The sequence below is a fragment of the Sus scrofa genome, chromosome 17 (genome assembly GCF_000003025.6).
Source record: "Sus scrofa isolate TJ Tabasco breed Duroc chromosome 17, Sscrofa11.1, whole genome shotgun sequence".
NCBI lineage: Eukaryota > Metazoa > Chordata > Mammalia > Artiodactyla > Suidae > Sus > Sus scrofa.
Window position 1 is genome coordinate 39,203,411 of NC_010459.5, and position 19,748 is coordinate 39,223,158.

General features: G+C 42.4%; 1 protein-coding gene across 6 annotated transcripts in view; it reads left to right on the forward strand.

Moving 5' to 3' along the window:
• The window catches only part of PHF20 (PHD finger protein 20), a 149,778-nt gene that overhangs the window by 110,615 nt on the left and 19,415 nt on the right, over window positions 1-19,748 (forward strand). For 5 of the 6 annotated variants that reach the window (XM_021078131.1, XM_021078127.1, XM_021078130.1 and 2 more), the window contains 4 exons: window positions 9,620-9,718; window positions 10,145-10,309; window positions 11,688-11,866; window positions 19,127-19,226. In XM_021078131.1, the coding sequence (XP_020933790.1) occupies window positions 9,620-9,718; window positions 10,145-10,309; window positions 11,688-11,866; window positions 19,127-19,226 (543 nt within the window). The remainder of the gene's footprint in view (window positions 1-9,619; window positions 9,719-10,144; window positions 10,310-11,687; window positions 11,867-19,126; window positions 19,227-19,748) is intronic. The other variant, XM_021078129.1, reaches the window with a different exon arrangement.

The following is a 19,748-nucleotide window of genomic DNA, read 5'->3' on the forward strand; positions in this document are numbered from 1 at the left end:
GCAAATGGCAATATTTCATTGCTTTTTTATGGCTGAGGAATATTCCATTGTGTACATGTAGCAGATCTTTTTGAGCCCTTATCTGTTGATGGACATTTAGGTTATTTTCATGTCTTGGCTATTGTGAATAGTGCTGCTATGAATATTGGGGGGGGGGCGGCACGTGTATATTTTTGAATTACAGTTTTGTCTGGATATATGCCCAGGAGTGAGATTGCTGGATCACATGGCAACTCTATTTTTAGTTTTTGTGAGAAACCTCCATACTGTTCTCCATAGCAGCTGTATCAATTTACATTCCTACCAAGAGTGTAGGAGGGTTCCCTTTTCTCCACACCCTCTCCAGCATTTGTTACTCCTAGATTTTTTTTAATGTTTTTTGATTTCTAGGGCTGCACCTGAGGTGTATGGAGGTTCCTAGGCTAGGGGTTGAATCGGAGCTGCAGCTGCCAGCCTACACCACAGCCCCAGCAATGCCAGATCTGAGCCGAGTCTGTGACCTACATCACAGCTCACAGCACCGTTGTGTCCTTAACCCACTGAGTGAGGCTAGATATCCCCACCAGGTAATAGTCAGGTTTGTTACTACTGAGCCACACTGGGAACTCCTATAGACTTTTTTTTGCTTTTTAGGGCCTCACTTGCGACATATGGAAATTCCCAGGCTAAGGGTCGTATCAGACTTGTAGTTGCGAGCCTACACCACAGCCACTGCATCTTGGGATCTGAGCCGTGTCTGCAGCCTACACCACAGCTCACAACAACGCCAGATCCCCAACCCACTGAGCAAGGCCAGGGATCGAACCCACATTCTCATGGATACTGTTCGGATTCGTTTCCACTGGGCCACAATGGCAACTTCTCCTATAGACTTTTTAATGGTGGCCAGTCTGACTAGTGTGAGACAGTACTTCGTTGTAGTTTTGATTTGCATTTCTCTAATAATTAGCAGTGTTGAACAGAACATCTTTTCATGTGCCTATTGGCCTTTTGTATGTTAAGTTCAGTTTCGAATTGCTTTTCCAAACAAGGTTTCTTAGAATGCCAGAATCCACTTAGTAAAGTCTCTTCCAGAGGTGATTTCAGGCTTCCTTGGTGTTTGGGTTTGATTCTGTGTAAGTCACTTCAGTCTGGAGTAGAGATTTGGCCCAGAAAGAATATTCAGGTATCAAAGGGAACTTATCTGTGCTTATTACCTCTTGTTAAATCCATTTCATTCATATTCTCACTCTGGGCAAACCTTACCTAAGGTCAAAAGAAGCCTTGGGGCACCAGAATGGGTACTTCTTTGCACCTTCTCTTGGGGTGCTTGAGGGACCTTCTTACCAAAACATGCCCTCTTTCCCCTTAAAGGGAAGGGAATGATAGGAGCTAAACTAGGATATGGATTATGTGGCCTTAAAGAGAGAACCAAAGAAGGTGGTTTAAGATGGGGATTTATTTCCACCTCAGGTCAGATTGTAAGCGCCCCACAGTGACACTGCTGTGGCTCTCTGCATTTGTCCAGGGCCAGCTTTCTGCCCATTGTCCCACCAGGCCTAAGGTGTTGCTCTCTCTGCATGATCTAAAATCACTCATTTACCACCTTGTCCATCTTTCAGCTGCAGGGAAGGGGGCATCCCTCTTTCTTTTAAGAGCACAACCCAGAAGTGCCACACATGACTTCTGTTTATATCCTGTAGGTCAGAACATGTGACATGGCTACTCCTCTCTCAGGGGAAGCTGGAAAATGCACTCCTTTCCTAGGGAAGAAATGGAGAAATAGGTATTGGAGAAGTCAGGGCTTGAGGGAGGGGTTTGTTGAAGGCCCATTTGGGCTAGTGTCTGGATGAGATCCATGGTGGGGGACTGATGGGAGATGAGGCTGGAAAGGTGAACAAGGTGAAATGATGGTGTTAGGCTGTGAGGTCACTTCCTCTGATAGGCAGTGAGAACTCCTCCAAGTTCATACCCATGCTCTGCCCCTGAGCTGCCATTCCCTTGTGCAGGTCAGAACGTTCTCTGGTAACTGTCCCCACTGTGCATGGCCGAGCTCTGGGGTGTACAGGCAGTTCTCCCATAGGGGAGGGTGATGTTATTTTTTCCTCTTCCCTCGTGGAAGCAGTGGTCTCGATGTCCTGCTCTCGTAACTCAGTGAAGATCCAAGGGAGAAATAGGGAGCAGGCTGTGCAGAGGGAGCAAGGAGGGCCCTGGTATCTCTCCTCATGGGTGCCTGCTACCTGAGGAGAGTACAGGGGCCGTCCTGGAAAAGCCTTGCTCTCCTCAGGCAAAACAAGCTGCTCTCTGATGCATAGCCCTGGCAGGAAGTTTCCCATTGTCCAACCAAGGCTGGGCATCAGGAAGAGGCTCTGCAGCCAGCTCTGTGTTCTGTGGGTCATGGAACAATCGGCCAACCTGTTCAAAGAGAGAGGTGACAGCAGACCAGCACCACTTTCCAAGGAGACAGTATGGAAGGTGAGATAACAGAGCTAATGTTTAAGTACTTGTCATGTGTTGGCCATTGTTCCAAGTTCTTTACTTGTACTGTCTATTTAATCTTCAAAACAAACCCTATGAGGCAGATACTGTTGTTTCCATTTTATGGATTAGAAACTGAGGTGCTGATGAGATGGACTAACTAGAGCCAAGTGTCTACACATCTAGCACCTGGTGGAGCCACGATTTGAATCTAGTTGTGGAGCCTGTACTTCCACCACTAGGCCCTGCTGTCTTTTAGGATTCCAGGGAAGGATGCCCTGCCCTGGGCCTGGAGCAGGGAATAGGATGCCTCCCTGCAGGGGATTTTCTGTGCACATGGGTCATCCGAATGAGTGAGTGAATGAGTTCTGCTTATTGTCTGTCCCTCTTTTTCAGTGACTCACCTGGGTTAGCTTAGTCCCTGCTGGGCAGTTCTCCCTGTGGGCTCTGCCGCTTAAGGCTACATGTGACTTTACAATCTTCCGTCAGAAGCCAGGGTGAGCCTCTGCAGGTTTTCTCTCTTCAGAGAACACAAGTTTCTATAGAACAATTTTCTAGAATATCTCTTCTTTTTATCCTCATGGTTTACTTCTCTAATTGAAGCCTCAGGAGGGGAATCTTTAAAGCTTAATGTGATCATATTTCTGATCAACTGCAACACTGTGATGCTTTTAGTTTTAAGTAACAGGAAACCCAATTTAATTTGATTCTGCAGTAGAGGCAATGTGTTAACTCACTTAATGGGGAAGTCCAGGGAAGGTCAACTTATGTGATCTTGCTGCTTCTCTGAATTTCACTTCCTCTTCTGTAAAGTGGTAATCATGTTTAAGGTATTTTATATTTATATATTTTATGCAAAATTGAGTTTATCAGTTTGAAGTTGTTTGATATAAAAGTCTTATATAGGAGTCTCTTATGGCGCAGTGGAAACGAATCTGACTAGGAACATGAGGTTGCAGGTTCAATCCCTGGCCTTGTTCAGTGGGTTAATGATCCCAGTCACATATATATATATATATATATATATATATATATATATATATATATATATATATATAGCTTGAATTAATACATATCCTACCAAATTGAGAAAATTCATGATTTCAAAGCTGGTAGGCCAGTGAAAGTGTGTTCATTATGCCTTTATTTTCTGGGACTATTAGTCATGACTTATGTGAGCTTGAATAATGTGGCGTCTTCAAGAATCTCTTGTGTGGAATGAATTTCCTTCACCCTTCTCTTACTGCCTTTTGAGTTCCCTAAAGATGTGATGCTATTTTAATAAAATGTGAAATGCATAAAAAATCGTTGTTTATGGAGTTCCCGTCGTGGCGCAGTGGTTAACGAATCCGACTAGGAACCACGAGGTTGCGGGTTCGGTCCCTGCCCTTGCTCAGTGGGTTAAGGATCCGGCGTTGCCGTGAGTTGTGGTGTAGGTTGCAGATGTGGCTCGGATCCCGTGTTGCTGTGGCTCTGGCGTAGGCCGGTGGCTACAGCTCCGATTCGACCCCTAGCCTGGGAACCTCCATATGCCGCGGGAGCGGCCCAAGAAATAGCAAAAGAAAAAAAAAAAAAAATCGTTGTTTAGAGAAGCCCAAAGGAACTCTCATACTTAGGTGATGACTGGGTATGCCCTGGCATTTGACAGTTTATACCCTACATCTTGACCTTTGCATCTCAAGGATCCAGAACCTAGGTGGTATATCTTCCTCAACCAGTTCTGCTCATGACTGGGTTAATGCTGTTGGCATTTCATTGAGCTAATAGACAGTTACTTTACTTTAGTTTGGAGGTCATTAAAACCTGAATTTACAAATCAAAAACTGAATTGGGCAATGGATTCTGTATGTTTATGAGTGAAGGTACATTAAATCCTATCACTTCTTTGCTCAAATCCTTCCAATAGCCCCTTAGTCACTCATAGTAAAGGCCAATTTCCTTGTAAAGCATGATCGTCTAGCCTGCATCATCATCTATCCCTCAACCTAATTCTAATTTCAATTCCAATAGAGACATACAGGCCTCCTTGCTATTTATTCATTTCACTATATAATTGTTCATTGCTAATACATGGAAAGCAATGGACTTCTGTATATTAATCTTGTATATTACAACCTTGCTATAGTCACAGTTCAGATTTTTATGTTTATTTCTTGTCAGTTCTTTGAGAATTTTGTTTTTTCTTTATGGCCATACCTTTGGCATATGGAAGTTCCTGGGCCAGGAGTCGAATCAGAACTGCAGGTGCAGGTCTGCACCACAAGGTTGCAGATGCAAGCCACATCTGCAAACTACACAGCAGCTTGCGGCAATGACGGATCTGAAACCCACTGAGTGAGACCAGGGCTCGAACCCATGTCCTCAAGGACACTCTGTAGGATTCTTAACCTGCTGAGCCACAATGGGAATTCCTCTTTGGGATTTTCTACAGGGGCAGTCATGTCTCTGCAGACAGTTTTATTTCTTTAGTTCCAATTTATATTTTATTTCCTTATCTTATTGTACTAGCTAGGATGACTAGTACAGTCTTGAATAAGACTGTTGAGAGGGTGCATCCTTGCCTTGTTCCTGCTCTTAAGACATCCAGTTCTTGCCATTAAATGTGAAGTTAGTTGTGGGTGTTTTATAGATGTCCTTTATCGTTAGGGAAGTTTCCCTCTGTTCCTAGTTTTCTGAGAATTTTTATCTTGAATGAGTGTTGGATTTTGTCAGGTGCTTTTTTGCATCAGTTGATATATTATTTTTTTCAGCCTGTTGATATGGTAAATTACATTATTTGTTTACCAGATGTTGAACCAGTCTTCCATGTATACCTGTAATAAATCCTAGTTGGTCACTGTATATAATTCTTTTTATACATTGTTGGATTCAGTTTGCTAATATTTTTGCCTTTGTGTTCATGAGAGATAATGGTCTCCAGTTTTCCTTTCTTGTTATGTCTTTGTCTGATTTTGGTGTTACAGTAATGCTGGCAACATAGAATGAGTTAGGAAGTGTTCCCTGTGCCTGTTTCTTAAACTCTGAAGTCCTGGGTGTCCTGCCTGGAAGACTCTTCCAGATTCCTGCATGTTTTGTTCTCTCACTCCTTTCAGGTCTTTGCTCAGATGTCCTTTTCTCGATGAGGCATTCTCTGACTACAGACTATTAAAATTACAAATCTTCCTTCCCTCATCTTTACTGCCCCCCTTCCCTGCTTTATTTTTTTCATAGCGTTAACCACCTCCTAAAATACTATGTAATTTATTTGCTTTCTGCTGCCACCCACTAGAATGTGGCTCTGTGAGGGCAAGAATTTTTGTCTTTTTTTGTTCAGTGCCTTATCCCACCCTCCTCCTTAGACTGGTACTTGGAACATGGTAGATGCTCAAATACTTGTTAGGTAAATGAATTGAAGCCATCACTGATAATATGGCTGTGGCCAAGAGAATATGCAGAAATGAGTTGTTCTGTTTCTCTTCCAGAGGAAGACTGTTCCTAGGATCGGAGGAAAAGTAAATATTCTTGATTGCTTTAATGAATTTAGGAGAAATTTAAACCATGTTTTGCTCATCAACTACATGACTGTGAATAAGTCAGCTTATTTCTATAGGCCCTGGTTTCTTAATCTTAAAATGAGTACTTTTAACTTTTTTTTATTTCTTTATTTTTTAAATTATTTAAAAATTTTTATTATTTTATGGCCGCATCTGTGGCATATGGAAGTTCCTGTGCCAGGGGTTGAATCTGAGCTGTATCTGCTAACTATGCTGCAGCTTTGGCAATGCCACATCCTTTTTAACCCATTGCGCTGGGCCAAGGATCAAACCCACACCTCCACAGCGACACAAGCTCCTGCAGTTGGATTCTTAGCTCACTGTGGCACAGCGGGAACTCCTAAAATAAGTACTTTCGTAAATTAGACTAAGGTCATTTTATTTTATTTTATTTATTTATTTATTTATTTATTTTTGGTCTTTTTGCTATTTCTTTGGGGCCGCTCCCACGGCATATGGAAGTTCCCAGGCTAGGGGTCGAATCGGAGCTGTAGCTGCCGACCTACGCCAGAGCCACAGCAATGCGGGATCTGAGCCGCGTCTGCAACCTACACCACAGCTCACGGCAACGCCGGATCGTTAACCCACTGAGCAAACTAAGGTCATTTTAGAGTTCTTGTTTGTTGAACTTTGTTTCCCAGTTGCAGAGTATTTTAACAGGAAGGGAGCTTAGAGATAGTCTTGTGTTCTTTAGCTGTTTGATTAACTTCTGCCTGTAGAGTCCGGACTTACCAGCTGGTGGAAGCAGCCTGATGTCTTCTCTACCAGTTCCTGGATGCCTATATGGAGGAGGGGTCTGGGCAGTAGTGCTGATGTAGTGCTGGAGAGCCAGATAACCCTGTTTTTAAATATCTGTATTATGTCAGGCAGGTGCATTCACCTCACCGAGCCTCAGTTTCCTCCTCTGTAAAAGTAGAATGATATACACAGGTGGTTGTTAGGGTTAAATTAGATGTTTGCAGTATTTGCACATAAGTGCTCAGTTAAAATCTCAAATATCTGATTGCTGCTTACTCTACCCGACACATGCTTTGTCATCCCTCTTGATTCCACATCAGAATTACTTGGAGAGTGTTCAAATCCTGATGCTCTTGAAAACGTTATGCTAGGTGAAAGAAGCCAGACACAGCAGATTACGTTTTGTATGTATATGAAATGTCCAGAATGGATAAATCCATAGAGACAGATGTAGATTGGTGGTTGCCAAGGGTTGAGGGGTTGGGGAGAATCTGCTTTTAATGGTGAATGGTTTTACTTCAGAGTGATGGGAATGTTTTGGAACTAGAGTAGAACTGGTTGCACAACATCGTGAATGTTCTACATGCCACTGGCCATTCTTTCTTTTTCCCTCCCTCTCTCCCTCCCTCTCCTCCCTCCCTATCTACCTGCGGCATATTGAAGCTTAATTGTTATGCAGTGGACTGCACATATTTAAATTGTAAAATTTGATGAGATAGGACATATGTACCCGCCTGTTACTACAGTAAAGAGGGTAAACGTATCCATTGCCTTTTAAAATTTCCTTATGCCCCTTTTTAATTCCTCCTTTCCACCGCTCTCCTCTGTCATCCCCAGGCAGTCGCTATTCTCCTTTCTATTATAGAGTTTACTTTTCATTTTCTATAATTTTATGTAAATGGAATCATATAGTATGCATTAGATTTTATAGGCTCCTTTTAATCAGCACTTATTTTGAGATTCACTTATTAATTGCATATAATAGTTTCTACTTTTATTGTTGAAAGTATTCCATTTTATGGATATACCACAGATTTGTCCATTCACCCAGTAATGGCTATTTGGGAGGTTTTCAGCTTGGGATATTACAATTAAGGCTGCTGTGGGCTGGAATTCCCTTTGTGGTGCAGCAGAAACAAATCCGACTAGGAACCATGAGGTTGTGAGTTTGATCCCTAGCCTCGCTCAGTGGGTTAAGGATCCAGTGTTGCCGTGAGCTGTGGCGTAGGTTGAAGACGCAGCTTGGATCTGGCGTTGCTGTGGCTGTGGTGTAGGCTGGCAGCTGTAGCTCTGATTAGACCCCCTAGCCTGGGAACCTCCATGCTGTGGGTGCAGCCCTAAAAAGCAAAAAAAAAAAAAAAAAAAAGGCTGTTGTGGGCATTCATTCATGTGTGTACATAAATTATCTTTTGAGTAAATATCTGGGAGGGAAATGACTAGGTCACAGGATATGTGTGTGCTTAAACATATCTTAACATCTAAAAAGTAAGGCATGACCAATTGCTGAAATGCTACAGATATGTTTGATAAGAGAGAAGAAACAACTGGATTTTGTAATGATGAGGCTATTATTAGCTTGAGAACTATAGTCTCAGTAGAAAGATAGCTAGGAAGCTTTTTAGAAGGGAGTTGGGAAAACTGCACTGAAATTTGGACAGGGAGTATTGATAACTAAAGAAGTTTTGCTGTGAAGTTGGAGTTTTTGGAAGGTGTGAATTGCTCCTTTTTCTTTTTTCTTTTTTTCTTTTTTGGCCACCCCCCAGCATATGGGCCAGGGATCAGATCCTAGCTGCAGTGGTGACCTAAGCTGCATCTGTGGCAATGCTGGATCTTTAACCCACTGTGCTGGGCCCGGGGTCAAACCAGCATCTCAGCGTTCCCAAGATGCCACCAATCCCATTGCGCCACAGTGGGAACTCCTCTTCCTTTTTAAACGGGTAATTTTATATTATGTGACTTATATTTCATTTATTTAAAAAAGAAAAAAAAAAACAAAACCCAAATCCTGATGCTTAAGTCACACCTCAAGCCAGTTAAATCAGAATTTTTGTGGGCGGGACCTGGGCATTCACTTTCTAAAAATCTCCCTTGGTGTAGTTCCCGCTGTGGCACAACAGGATTGGTGGCATCTCTGCAGTGCCAGGGTGTAGGTTCTATCCCCGGCCCAGGTGGGTTAAAGGATTTGGTGTTGCCGCAGCTGCAGCATAGGTTGCAGCTGTGGCTTGGATCTGATCCCTGGCCTGGGAACTCTGTATGCTGTGAAGTGGCCAATAAAGGAAAAAAAAAAAAAATCTCCCTCAGTGATTACAGTATGCAGCCAGCGTTCAGGAGTAGGAATCCAAGTAGCGTTGGCAAAGTTTTTCTGAAAATGGCCGGACAATAAATCTCTTCAGCTTTGAGGGCCATAAGGTCTCTGTCTTCTTCTTCTTTTTTTTTTTGGATGCGCCAACAACAAGTGGAAGTTCCCAGGCCGGGGACTGAACCTGCACCGCAGCAGCAACCTGAGCCGCTGCAGTGACAACACCAGATCCTTAACCCACTGTGCCGTAAGAGAACTCCTGGTCTCTGTCTTTACTGCTCATCTCTGTCATTGAAGCATGGCAGTAGCCATGGTGAACACGTAACAAATGAGCGTGGTGTGTTTCGCTAAAACTTTTTACAGGAGCAGGTGGTGGGCCAGAGTTTGCTAACCCCTGGTCTAAAGGCTCTGTGGTAGAGAAGGGGCAGCAGAGCTCTAAGGGGGATGGAAGGTGACCTCCCAGGCAGAACTCTGTTCTCCTGCTCATTTTAGTTCTTTATAGTGCACGGGCTTACTTACTTAAGAATTGAAGATCCTAGCGTTGAAAACAAAATGTTAGAACGCCAGTACTTATACTTGTATTTAATTTCAGCTGCAAAAGACAAGGAAAAGAATAAAGAGAAGAAATTCAAAGAGTTTGTGAGGGTGAAGCCAAAGAAGAAAAAGAAAAAGAAAAAGAAAACTAAGCCTGGTAAATTTTCCCCTGTGCTGTTTTCCTTGGGTTTCCTTACTATAAGTGGGGAGGGGGTGCCAAGAAAGGATTCACTTCTTGAAAAGCGTGTTTCTATCTCTGATAAAAATACAGATTTAAGAAAATCCGTATTCCAATCTTGGGAGCTAAAGGGATGCCACATTTTATTCTCCAAGTATCTTTTAGCTTAGACAAAAAGTCCTGGCAGAAGAATGGGAGAAGGGGTGATGGTGAGGAGGAAGCTTTTGGCTTTGAGGTTCTTGGAGGTAACTAGAAATCTTAATCCCTAAGTCTGTTCTAGCCAGATTGCTTTTGAGCCTTTGAGCTGTATGAACGTCAGAGCTGTTGGTTGGATGGGGTTGATTTTTTTGGAATGCCCTGGTAATGTCTGGGGGTTCCAGTTTCCTTCTGATCTTATTTTCCCAGAATGCCCCTGCAGTGAGGAGATCAGTGACACCTCCCAGGAACCTTCTCCACCCAAGGCATTTGCTGTCACCAGGTGTGGGTCCTCCCATAAGCCTGGGGTCCACATGAGCCCGCAGCTCCATGGCTCAGAATCTGGAAACCACAAAGGGAAAGTGAAAGTGTCTGGTAAGGAGGTTCTGCTGGCTTGATCATTTGTACAGCACTACAGTATGAGAAGGCTGATGTATGTTGATATTGTAATCTCCTCTCAGGCCTCTGCAAGTAATCTGTTAAATCTTTTAAGAAGTACATCAAATAAAATAGGCCATTAACTATACCTTCGTTGAACTTCCCTTCTCTGTAGCTTTGGTCTTAGTTGAATGTCTGAAGTACCCTCAAGCCAGTGGGTATATAACCAAATCCACTGTCCCCCATTCCCTTGCACACCTGCCCCTCCCATTCTTCCACTGCTTGTTGGTGGCCTCTGCATCTAACCTGTTGGCTTGGGGAAGTCTGAGTTTACCTTAAAGCTTCCCCTACTTCAGCAACTTACAGGATGATTCTGAGTTTAAAAGTAGTGAATAGGAGTTCCCTTGTGGTGCAGCGGGTTAAGGATCTGGTGTTGTCCCTGCAGCTGCCCAGGTTGCTGCTGTGGTGCAGGTTCAGTCCTTGGCTTGGGAACTTCCACATGTCTTGTGCACATGACAAAAATAAATAAAATAAAAAATAACATGGTAAAAAAATAAATGAAAATGGTTAATAAGTGTGTGGAAAGTACTTGGAATAGTATCTGATACAGAATAAGTGATGAGTAAAGGTTAGCTGTAATTATCACAAATCAAGCACTAGGATCTAGTGATTGTAGTTCTGATTATCCCTGGAATTTGCCCCTTCCTCATTCCCCACTGTTTATAGTATTTCAAAGGTGGTTGTGAGTTCCTGTTGTGGCTCATCGGGTTAAGAACCCGACTAGTATCCAAGAAGATGCAGGTTTGATCCCTGGCCTCGCTCAGTGGGTTAAGGAGCTGGTGTTGCCATGAGCCGTGGTGTAGGTTGCAGAGGCAGTTCAGATCCCATTGTTGTGGCTGTGGTGTAGGTCGGCAGCTACAGTTCCTATTCAGCCCCTAGCCTGGGCTTTTCCATATGCCGCGGGTGCAGCTCTAAAGAGACAAAAATAAATAAAAAGTAAAAATAATAATAAAAAAAAATAAAGGTGGCTGTAATGCAGGTCCTAGCTGGATTGGGCGAGGTGGAGGAACACGATCGTTAGGGATGATGATCTTGATGGTTCGTGGTGAGGTGCAGTTTCTTTCCCCGTGAGCTCTTTGACCTTGGGCAGCAACTTAGCTTGGCCTTCACCCTCAGGAAAATGAGGAAACGGAGTTCAGTTCACTGCCGGGCAGCATATATTGTTTGCGCGATTAGTAGATAACAGCCCAAGGAACAGACGGAGTTCACATTTCCCAGCTTTCTGAAAACTCATTACTGTTCTTGATAGTCGAGGGTTTGTAACATTTTAAAACTATTTTTAAAGTCATGGCTTTTGTTTTCCCTTTCCTCTCAGAAGAGGATAATCTGAGCGAGTCCTCTTCTGAGAGCTTTCTTTGGAGCGATGAGGAGTATGGCCAGGACATTGACGTGACCACCAACCCAGACGAGGAACTCGATGGGGATGACCGTTACGATTTTGAAGTGGTCCGCTGCGTCTGTGAGGTTCAGGAGGAAAATGACTTCATGATTCAGGTAGGTGGAGCTTCCAGGAGACACAGGTATAGAGAAGCACAAACTGGTTCTTGGAGGGAGTTTTGAGGGACTGCGGCTTCAGGCCAGCAGAAATAATAGGTCACACCAGAAGCCCCAGGTAGGCAGTACCATCAGCAGTAGATTGAGCAGTAGATTTATTGGTTCAGCTTCCTTTGCATCTCATGCTGGTATAATGAATAGCCTGCTGGGGGACTAAGAGGGGACTTGAGGGATCACTGAGTCTAAACCTCTCATGCTCTGCTTGGGGCAGCTAGAACCACAAATGGGAAGGGCCTTGCCTGTGGTCACACAGTGAGGAGTTGAACAGTAGGGACCTGCATCTCTGGAGAGGCAGTTTAATCTTCCAGGGGACCCATATCTTTTCTCTGAGTAAATTTTCTTCATGGCCCAAAGAAATGGAGGCTAGTTTCATAACTTGTCTGTTTCTTGTTCTTTATTTCCCTGGCAGCTGTATTTGATATCTCCATCTCTGGGATGTGCCTTTTGGGGGGCCTCCCTGCCTGCTTGGGGAGACCATCCCTGGCCAGCGCCTGCTTGCTTCTGGCTCTTCTTGCCTTTAATCACAATTCTGGTGGAGGTGGCTGCTGCCTTGCTGGCCCCAAGAGCCGTCATAAATACCCTGTGTGTCTTGGGGGCTGTCTGGCCTGTCCAGGGAACCTGAATTTTCTAAATAAGTCTTGTTTATGTTGGTTAGAATTCTTAAGGAGTTTCTTTTATTTTGAATAGACTTCATGACAACCTTGGAATTCAAGGTACATGAATGTTCTCAAATAGCCCCTGATATTTATGACCTTTAGTTTGCTCTAGGTCAGTGGTTTTCAAGTTCAAAATGAATAATTGTCACTTCTAAGTTCAGAAATGTGAATGGCGCACCTCTTCTTATGAGGTCCAGTCTGCAGTCAGGGTTTTGAGTGATGGTTGCCGACTAGAGCAGTTCCGTGGCTCTGTTTTCCTCTTTTTTATGAGACAAGCCTAATGAACATGGCCATTGTATGGGTGATTTTTCCTAAACAACATGCTATGTAGTCACTTTGATTAATCAGAAATGGGAGGAAAAGCTTTGTTCTGAGGACAACACAGTAAGTTAGCCTAGGAGTACAGAATTATGTGTATTGGTGGGCTCTGTTGTCTTGACATAGAACATGTGTGTGTGCATTTTTTGCTTTGTTTTGTCTTTTAAAAGAGTCCCATTTTATAAAACCCATTTGTAGAATCTATGAAGCTCTATGGAATATAATTCAAAAATTTATGTAAAATGAAATGTTTTTTCAGTAGATTTTTTTTTTTTTTTTTTTTTTTAGTTTGGCTTCTAAAATTATGTTGAAGGTCATTAGTTTTTATCCTGTCTCTCTGGGCTTGTGCCCAGTTTTGGGCCTTGCTTAGAAGCCTGATTTGGTCCTCATTTATCCATAGAGATCATTGGTGGGTGAGTAGCGAAGGCCCCTCCTGGCAAGGCTCTGGTCTAATCAATATAAGACACCAGTTCTGATCCACCATGGTATTCTCTCATTGACTTTTCTGTAAGTGGAAAGGGCCATGGGCTGTTTGGGGAGTAGCACTTGAAGTGCCACTTTGTGCTAAATGAAGAAACTAAGTTTGGAAGAATTGAAACTGTTACGATGACCGAGTCATCTTCTGCCTCCCAGGCTCCGCATGGCCTCCCCCCAGCTCAGCTCAGCTCAGCACCGTGGCTTTCTATCTGGCACTGCAGTGGTGATGAGCTCACTTGAATGTGAAAACACCTTGGGTTTTGCTGTAGAAGACTTTTCTCTGCTGTCCAGCTGGCTTTGTATTATAGAGGAACAGTTTCTAACTTGCCCTGTCATTATGAGCGGTGTACCTTTTCCTCTCAGTAACTTTTAAAAAAAATTTATATTTTATGTTGTAGTACTGAATTACAATGTTGTGGTAGTTTCAGGTGTGCACTAAAGTGATTCAGTTACACATATTCATATGTCCATTCTTTTTCAGTTTCATTTTTCCCATATAGGTTATTATAGAATATTATGTAGAGTTCCCTGTGCTCTATAGTAGGTCCTTGTTGATTATCTATTTTTATATATAGTAGTTTCACTCCGTAACTTTAGCAAAACGCATAAATTTAGAGGGAGCTAACTGGAGCAAATACAGTTTAAATTTTTAAACTGTATTTGTCTAGTTTTAAATGCATATGTCATCTAGGAAAGCTTAAATAATTTCTTTTTAAAATTTTTTAACTTACGTTGATAATTTGCACAACCCTAGAGTACATTTACAGTTTGTTCTCTGGAAGATGAATACATTACTTTTGAGAAATAGTTTTCTTTGGTCATTTTTATTATTTGGTGTCAATATTGCTCATGTATATTATTACTTGACTTTATTTACCAGTGCTAATTTAAATCACTGGAAGGTTAAAATCTTAATAGTTACAGCAACTAAAATAAATACTCTTCACAATGAAAAAAAAATCTTAATAATCATGAATGTTTCAGAAATCTGGGTACCACATAAAAAATGAACACCAGGAAACCTATTTAATATTTAAATTCTTTAAACTCTTTTAGCGCAGGTTTTGATAAACTTACTCCTCTTTTTTTTGAGCTATCTTATTTTTTGCTTTTTAGGGCCACACCTGTGGCATATGGAAGTTAACATGTTTTAGAAAAAGATGGTTGTACAGCAGTGTGAATGTACTCGATGCCAGTTCACTTACTGCTACATTCATTTAAAAATGGTTAAGATGGTAAATTTTATGTTATGTATATTTTATCATAAAAAGAAAGGGAAAAAAAAAAGAATGGTGAGAATATATTTGCTGGAGTAATAAAGAAGGAGATGATAAGGGCTGCTTCTAGGGAAGGCAAGCAAACAAAGCTTAAAATGGGCCTCTTGGCGTTTCTGCTGTGGTGCAGCAGGTTAAGGATCCTGCGATGCCTCAGCTGTGGCATAGGTCACAGCTGTGGCTGGGATTTTGTTCCCTGACCCAGGAACCTTTATATGCTGCAGGTACAGCCATAGGGGGTTAAAAAAAAAAAAAAAAAAAAAGGACTTTCAAAGCTGCTATACAATTTTTACAGGGATTTGGCACCTGTTACATATTTGTTGCTCTAGGGCAAAGGTTAACAAACTATGTTCCACAGGCCAAATTTAGCTTGAGTCTTATTTTTGTAGCATAACCATGCTCATTCATTTTCCTCCAGGGGCTTGGGGCAGAGTTGAGTAGTTGTGAGAGAGACTACATGGCCCAAACCCTAAAATATTTATTATCTGGGTCTTTAAGAAAAAGTTTGCCAGCAAGTTCCCATTGTGGCTTAGTGGGTTAAGAACCCGACTAGTATCCATGAGGATGCAGGTTTGATCCTTGGCCTCAGTGGGTTAGGGAGCCGGCTTTGCCACGAGCTGCAGCTTAGTCGCATATGCAGCTTGGACCTGGCGTGACTATGGCTGTGGCGTAGGCCAGCAGCTGCACCTCTGATTTGACCCCTAGCCTGGGAACTTACGCATGCCACAGGTATGGCCCTAAAAAAGAAAAAAAAATTTTTCTGATTGTGATTTTCCATATTTTCCAAATGTTACAAAGAAGAACAGAATTATCCAGATTATTTTTACCCAGGATAACCGTTGTTATTTTGGCATACACATACCCATACATATATAAATGAAAATTACGCTGTATAGACAGTTTTTCATAAGAATAACATAAGAATAAAGTAGTAAATGTTTATTACACAAACTTCAGACAGTACATAAAGGTATAAAGAATTAATTGATATTTACATGTAATCCCCAAAACTAGAAATACTAATGTGTATGCATATTATTAGGCTGGTTTCATTTCACATTTCATTACTTTATTCCTCTAGTGGTTGGTTTGAACATCTTTTTATTTAACAATTCTTTTTTTTTTCCCCTTTGACTTGTCTGTTCATGTCCTTTATTTTTCTATTGGATGGTTGGTCATTTTCCTACTTGTTTGTATACACTTTTTGTAGGTATGTTTTTGTATCAGCTGTGAGAACAGTAAAAATATTTGTACCCACTTTGTCATCTGTCTTTTGACTTGTCTTATAGATACTTTGTTTTTATGAGGTCAAATATATCAAACTTTTCTTTAATGGCTCTTGAGAATTAAATAGCAGTTGCTTCCTCATTGGAAACTCATAAAAGTTTATAGAAAAGTCAATAGAAGAATTTTCTCATGGTTTTTTTCTGGTACTTTTGAGGTTTCATTTATTTTTAAAAAAACATGTAAGGAGTTCCCATCATGACGCAGCAGAAACGAATCCAACTAGGAACCATGAGGTTGTGGGTTCAATCCCTGGCATTGCTGTGAGCTGTTGTGTAGGTCGAAGATGCAGCTCGGATCCCTCGTTGCTCTAGCTGTGGTGTAGGCCAGCAGCTGTAGCTCCGATTAGACCCCTAGCCTGGGAACCTCCATATGTCTCAGGTGCAGCCCTAAAAAGAAAAAAAAAAAAATGTAAATATTTGATTTGCCTGGTATGAGGTGAGGGCTCCTGCTATCCAGTTGTCCCAACACTGTGCCCCATTATTGAAAAGCCACCTTTATTCACGCTATTTCTGTATGTAGTTTGGCCTTCATTTGCATTCTCTCTTTCCGTTGACTTCTGTCCATATATTTGCTGTACAATCCTGTTTTAATATACCTTTATAATATTAAAAAATATCTGGTTGATCCAGTACCTCCTTTTATTTTTTATAAATTTCCTGGCTATTAATTTTAGAATCAGCTTCTTTATGGTTCGAAAGGTATTTATTATTTCATTGGCACTACATTATTTTTCTTTCTTTTTTTGTTTTTTCGTTTTAGGGCCTCATCCTCGACATATGTGAGTTCCCAGGCTAGGGGTCGAATTGGAGCTACAGCTGCTGGCCTGTGCCACAGCCACAGCAACTTGGAATCTGAACCACGTCTGCAACCTACACCACAGCTCATGGTAGTGCCCGATCCCCAGCCCACTGAGCAAGGCCAGGGATCGAACCTGCTCCCTCATGGATACTAGTCAGATTCGTTTCTGCTGTACCGCAGTGGGAACTCCAAGCACTACATTATTTATTTATTTATTTATTTATTTATTGCTTTTTAGGGCCGCACCCACGGCATATGGAGGTTCCCAGGCTAGGGGTCAAATCGGAGCTACAACTGCTGGCCTGTGCCACAGCCACAGAGTGCAGGGTCCGAGCCACGTCTGCACAGCCTACACCACAGGTCACGGCAACATCACATCCTTAACCCACTGAGCAAGGCCAGGAATCGAACCTGTAACTTCGTGGTTCCTAGTCAGATTCGTTTCTGCTGAGCCAGGATGGGAGCTCCACTACATTATTTTTATATATTAACCCTAAGAGAAATGACATCCTTTGGATAAGGACTCTTGCTATCCTGGAATAAAGTACAGTTTACCTTTAAGTCTCGTTGACCTTCAAATATTTAAAAATTTTCTTCATATAGATCTTGCATGTTTTGTTCTTCAATAGTATTAGGTTTATTCTTAGATGTTTTATCCTTTCTGTTGTTATTCTTGTTCATTGCTAAAGTTAAACTTTTAAAAAATGAATAATGTGAAGTTCCATTTTAAAGCATCGGGTTAAGGATCTGGTGGTATTGCCACAGATGTGGTGCAGGCTAAAACTGAAGCATTTGTTTGATCCCTGGCCTGGGAACTTTCACATGCCACAGGTACAGCTAAAAAATTTTTTTAAAATACAATAATGTATTTTAGCCATACCCACATGAGAAATGTTATTTAGAAATTTTCACTTTAGCTGTATTTATTTCAGTTTCGATGTATCCTAGTTTTTAAGATACTTGAGTCATTGATGAGAGAGATTTTCATTCATTCTGTTTTCTGCTAATAACTGCCTTTGTTGTCTTCACACCCTTTTCTTTCCCTCTGAGCCTTAGTTTCCTCATTGGAAAATGAAGAATGTGGATCATATCTGTAGTTTCTCGTCCATCTAGATCTGCCCCTATTGACTGCGATATAATTAGCCCATAAAAGCCCTCCTGATGCTGGGTTCTGTCTGACTCCTAGTGTCTAAGAACTGTGAGCTTTGGACTTTTTCCCTTGTGGCCAGGCTGGTGGCCCACCCCCAAGACAGAAGCTCACCCACTGTCATCGTCCACAGCTATCCGTTGAGTTGGGTAGTCATAAGGTTTAGGGCCCTGGTTTGGAATTGTTTAAAGTGTCCTACTATCTCCTTCGGCATCTCCCTTTTCCTCTCCATTTCCTGCTCTGGACCCCTAGCCCCTCAGGCTTACTATCCTCAGGCCAGCCCCACGTCTCCCGGTGCTGCCCTCATTGTCTGCTCCTTTCTTTCCTTCTCTGCCTTCTGCTCCTTCTCCCTTTCCTCCTTCCCCATGGAAGGCAGTGGCACCTAGGGGTTGAAAGAACTAGCTGTGCAGTTAGCCAGGCTTGTGTTCTGAGCCACCGTTACCTCTCCTCAGCTGTGTGACCTTTGGGAAGGTTTAGAGAGAACAAATGCAAAGTGCTGGCATATGGTTCCTCCAGGAGGCATCAAGGTGAATTCACCTGCCCAGTAGCAGTAGTAGTAGACTCCTAATACAGAAAAGCTGGTTGCTGGGCTCTGCAGTATGAGCTTTTACATGTGACCCATTGATTCCTCACCTAACTGCCCCATGTGGTCGATAGGAATAGTATCTCATTTTGTAGATGGGGGAACTGGAGCCCAGGGTGGAGAAGTGACCTTTGCATGGTCACACAGCTAATGAATGTCTGAGCCAGGATTCAAGCTCAGATTTTTGTCTTTCTAAGTTAGCCTTCCTCTAAGGACTTGGACATTTTTTCCTCTGTCTTCATAAAGTGATCATAAAAGTGAAAGCCTCTAGAAATGGGAGGGAAGATAGTTGTTTTTCTGAGATCAGTGCTGTTTAATAGATCCCAATGTTCTTCATCTGTGCTGTCCAGTACAGTGGCCACTGGCGTCATGTGACTGTCGAGTACTTGAGATATGGCTAATGGGGCTAAGGAACTGAATTTTTAACTTTGTTAATTTAAATGTTAGAAGCACAGGTGGCTGGTGGCTGCCCTATTGGCCAGCACGGTTCTAGACAAGGGGTTCTAGACAAGTGGTTGCAGCTCTGCTCCCAAGTCTGCCAGTAGGGAGTGTTCTCCTTCTCTCCTTCCTCCCACCACCCCTCCCTCCACAGGTGGGTCTTATCTTTGGATGGAGGATTCCTTCTGAGTTTAATTTTTATTGCTTCTTTAATTCTGACAGTGTGAAGAGTGCCAGTGCTGGCAGCATGGGGTCTGCATGGGATTACTGGAAGAAAATGTGCCTGAGAAATACACCTGTTATGTTTGCCAAGACCCTCCAGGTAGAGATTTCTGGAGTCAGGGATGTTAACAGTATGTAGTCTTTTCCTTGGCACAGCTGGCGGTGAAGCAGCCTGAGTGTTTGTGGTCTTGAGACTCATTTCTTCAGCATCGGCTAGACTCTGACTCCTCTTCGCCTTTGTTGCTAGCTCACCCGGTGGCCAGCTGGCCTGAACTTGGTACTAAGAGGTCATACATGAAGAGGTTCACCTAGTGGAAGGCCTGGCCTTGTGCTGGAATTTTTGTGTGTGGTAAAAATCATATAACATGAGATCTACCCTCTTAAATGTTTAAATGTACAGTACAGCATTGCTTATAAACTGTAAGCATAGTGTCGTACAGTAGATCTCTAGAACTTTTTCATCTGTATGACTAAAATTCTCTATAAACTATAATGTACAGATTTGCATATCATTCTAGTGTAGGGTCCATGATAATCTTCTCTCTACCATTCCGGTTTTAGAATAGGTGCTGCCAGAGCGAGCACCTTTTCCTTAAGAGTTCATGAGGGTGTAGGCTTTGTC